Here is a 4,285-nt window from a genome sequence, read left to right as displayed (position 1 = left end):
TAAAGCTGAGTAAACATCGATCGGAAGATGATTCGAAGATAAAGATTCGGTCGGTGTTATATTTAAGGATAGAAGAAAGAGACGTTGACAGAAGACAGCGGGCAAGCGTCTCTACTTAGAAAAGTTATCTAGAAGCACAAGTGCAAGCTTGGTTTTGTTCCTCTCTAGTTCTTTCGCCAGGTTAGATTTGTTCGAGGTCCACCTGCGGACCGGACTCCTGTCGACTCCATTGTGCAATAATGGCTGCCTATCTGGTTGCGATCAGTAGCGAAAAAGTGTCGTCACTTGGTCCTGGCGATGATCGCTTTACGACCACCATAAACCGACACTTTATGCAGCTTGTGCACAGCTCGGCACGATGCATTGTGAACACAACGCTCCCTTCCATTCGGATCCTTTATAGATTTATGGTATGGACGTACGCCGCAAAAGCATGCCGAGAATCTTGGAAGAGATGCTCGGTCCCCCTCGTTATCACGTGCTTCCTCGTCGCGGGCCCCTCCACGCTTTGATACGCTCTTTGCAAATCTGAGTCCGCCCCCTTTCAGCGGCATCAAAGAAACCCTAATAAACCGTGAAAATTTTCACTTCGAACTCCTTTCACCTATTATTACGTTACTTTAACCGCTTCTCCGGGCTATTCTGAAAAATAAAAAGGAAAGTTTCGTTTGATTATTCTCGAGGAACGCGATTCAAACGATTTTTACGAGTCGAAAGGGATCGAAGAGTTGGACAATTTACGATTGAAATCAAAATTATTACCCTCCAATTGATTTGTATCTGGAAATCAAATATTATTTAAACAACTTAATGCGCGAAAAAGAGTGGAACGCGAACGATTTTTAAAAAAAATAATCCTCGATGGAAGAAAAATTTTCGATATAAAAATCAAAATCGAAAGGATCTTTCGACTTAATGTAAATAATTTTGCAACGAAACGAGTACAGATTAGAGATGAAGGATCGTACGTGCCTACGGTGTTACACGACGATTTGTGAAACTAGATGCCCTCGAGAGAGTACCGTAGGATTGACGAAGGCTTTCCTCGATGGCATGAGGCAGCCCCCAGGGACGGCCACAAAAGGTGCGTAGCCTCGATCCTCTATCCTCGGAACGCAGGGTTGATTTATGAGTGGAGGGGAGGGCGCATGCGCGCCAGGCCACAGGATTCACTGGGGTCTATCCCCACCTCCATAGAGAAACCCGGCAGAGCATTCAGCCTCCTCCCTTCTTCCTTGGTTCCTTGTCCACTCGGTTATTAAAACCGAGGCGACACGGTCGGCAACTAGCAATTATCTGGCGAACGCTCGGAGCCGCGCACACTCCGATCTGCGACACACTATTTCTCGAGTAGTATTCTTTCGTTCCTCGTTTCTTTTCTTTTCTTTTCTTTTTTTTTTTCTTTTTCTTTTTTTTTTTCTCTCTCTTTCGTAAAGTTTTAAAGTAGAACCAGTGAAACGAGAAAAATTCTGTAAAATTATTTCGCAACGACAATACACGCGGACACGCGCCGAAGAGGAGTATAATTACTTCTTGCGAGCGAAACCGCATTGAAAGTGAAGTGATGGCACAAGTGATGCAGTATCAACAGGTCCGTAACAATGAATCTGTGTGAATGTAGAGTTGTTTCGTAAACGCGGTGTAAAAGAACAGTGTCAAATGTGATGATCAATCTTCTCGATCAATCAATCAATGTGCAATGGTTATTATTCAAAAAGTAGAGATGGGATCGTGTCGCGAGAAAATTTCGAAATATTATGTGAATAATAATTTTATATTGTTTCATTTTCTTTTATCGAATATTGGATATATATATACATCTTGAACATCATATGTTTACATTCATTTACTTTTTTTCTCTTTCAATTTATATAATTCGAGGAAAGAAAACGAAAAGTTATTATAAACGTTATTAATATATGAAGATTTCCATTTCGAATTGACTCGAATTCGCGAGTACTTAACGATCCCATTCCTATTCCCATTCAAAGTGACCGCCTCTGACAATTGTTCAAATCATTGAACAGTATTTGAGGGATCGATATATCTCTCGTTTCAAATTGTATTTATACCCGTTATAGATGTGCATGCCTCCAATGGCGGGGATGGCTGCCGTGTCTAACCTTCCAATGCCGATGCATCAATCCGCCGCAATCGATTACGGAAGTTCGCCCATTCACTATCAACCGTACAATACCGCGTTGAGCGGTCATCATCATCATCATCATCATCATCATCATCATCTTCAGACGAGCCAGTCCGCCTACTGGTGCCCCACTGGTACCACGGGTCCCAGCCAAATTACGGAGCCGCTCGCGCCGCCGGCGTACACGGCGGTGACGAGCCCCGCGCCCAACACCCCCTCGTGGACGCCCCACTCGCCCCCCCCCCCCCCCCGGGGGCTCGGTCTCTGCTTTCGGGACTTCCACTAGCGGTGGCTTTTGCAGACGAGCCAGTCCGCCTACTGGTGCCCCACTGGTACCACGGGTCCCAGCCAAATTACGGAGCCGCTCGCGCCGCCGGCGTACACGGCGGTGACGAGCCCCGCGCCCAACACCCCCTCGTGGACGCCCCACTCGCCCCCCCCCCCCCCCCCTATCAATGGCCCCTCACCCCGCCCGCCGATCACCACTTCCTCCCAACCGAGGATCCCGGAAAATCCGGCAGGAAGTGCATAAGATGCCGTTGTCCGAATTGTCAAACGGAGAACGGTGGAAGCCAGCTCGGCTTGGACGGGAAGAGGCAACACGTGTGCCACGTGCCTGGATGCGGTAAAGTGTACGGGAAGACGTCCCATTTGAAGGCCCATCTCAGATGGCACACCGGCGAACGGCCATTCGTCTGCAACTGGCTGTTCTGCGGCAAGAGGTTCACGAGGAGCGACGAGTTGCAGCGTCATCTACGCACGCACACGGGGGAGAAGAGGTTCGCTTGCCCTACGTGCGGGAAAAGGTTCATGAGGAGCGACCACTTGACGAAACACGTGAAAACGCACGAGAATCAGAAGAAGAAAAGTTCCGGGGCCAAGAGAGAGTGCAACAAGGAGAATTCGTTGCCCGGATGTGTAGCAGCGCAAAATTCTACGTTTCCCTCTATTGGTGGACAGTACGCTATGATTTGAGGGGATAGATGTATGATATTTGGGGAAATATGTCGCCGTCTCCTGTGAGGAGAGAAGGATAATTTTGTAAATAATTTTATCGCGAGAAAACGTTCCTTTGCACGTTTCAATTGTAATTATTGTACATAGAAAATTGTGTATATTTTTGTAAAATATTGTATTGGTTCATTGTACGAATGTACGAAATAGTTGATGAAAGAAAAAAAAAAAAAAAAAGAAAGAAAAGAAAGAGAAAGAGAGGAAAAAGAATATAACAGCAACCTTGGATTTCAAATTTCGTAATTTTTTAAATCATAATTTTTTAAACATTCGCTAATAATCTGTATCTTTTGTAGGATAGACAAGATCGAAAGGAAAAGGATAAATTTTAATCCCTCGAGGCTCGATACTAGCCCCTGAAAATTCACATAATAACGAATCATTCCCCTGTCGTATATCAGATTCCTCCACGACATCTTCCTGTCATACGATACGTCGTGAGTCCCGCCCAAGAAGCACAATACGATGTTAGGCACTTTAGAAACCAGCCCTTCGCACGATGATTTCCTACCTGGCAGGTGTTTCGATAAAGAGAAAAAAAAAGGAAAAAAAATATCATTTCACGAAACCTATCCCTACTTCTTTCGTAACGAAAAATATCTTGTTTTTCTTTTTTTTTTTTTTTTTTTTTATTTCTTTTTTAGCAAACACATTTCGATACATGATATAATACAATACTGTTCAAAAATTCCAATTCGGTAGAATTTCACTCGCAAGGGAAATGATGGAACGTCGTACGGCACTGTCGACTCGTTTCATTCGTATTCGTGCCGAGAGATGGCTGCACTGTGAATGGAAAGAGGCCGCGTAGCCCCATTAAGGGGGCGGCGCGCCGTAGCCTCGTAGCCCCGTTGCCCCGGCAAGGATTCATGGCTGGCACGTAGAGAGGTAGAGGCAAAGGAGGCAGACGCGATGATAGAGGTAGAAGAGGCGCGAGAGAGGGAAAGCTAGATAGGGAAAGGAGAAAGAAAAACTGTTTTAAGAGGTAGAAAAGTGAAAGACAGAGAGAGAGATAAGTGGATAGGTGGGCGCCTCGGAGCGGGCAGGAGGGGGGTTACGAAAAAACGGAATGAAAAAAAAAGGGAAAAAGAAGAAAGGAAAGAAAGAAAGAAAGAAAGAAAGAAA

The 4,285-nt window shown here is 45.3% G+C and overlaps 1 protein-coding gene across 1 annotated transcript; it reads left to right on the top strand.

Annotated features, from left to right (window-relative positions):
- Positions 1 to 1,484: 1,484 nt before the first annotated feature.
- Positions 1,485 to 3,122, top strand: LOC102677523 (transcription factor Sp5). Its single transcript, XM_031510802.1, has 3 exons — positions 1,485 to 1,591; positions 2,082 to 2,394; positions 2,538 to 3,122. The coding sequence occupies exons 1-3, from the start codon at positions 1,565 to 1,567 to the stop codon at positions 3,119 to 3,121; spliced, it is 924 nt and encodes a 307-aa protein (XP_031366662.1). The 5' UTR covers positions 1,485 to 1,564; the 3' UTR covers position 3,122.
- The last annotated feature ends 1,163 nt before the right edge of the window (positions 3,123 to 4,285 follow it).

The sequence above is a fragment of the Apis dorsata genome, unplaced genomic scaffold (genome assembly GCF_000469605.1).
Source record: "Apis dorsata unplaced genomic scaffold, Apis dorsata 1.3 scaffold_263, whole genome shotgun sequence".
Classification (NCBI taxonomy): Eukaryota; Metazoa; Arthropoda; class Insecta; order Hymenoptera; family Apidae; genus Apis; species Apis dorsata.
This window is presented reverse-complemented; position numbering and strand designations above follow the sequence as displayed.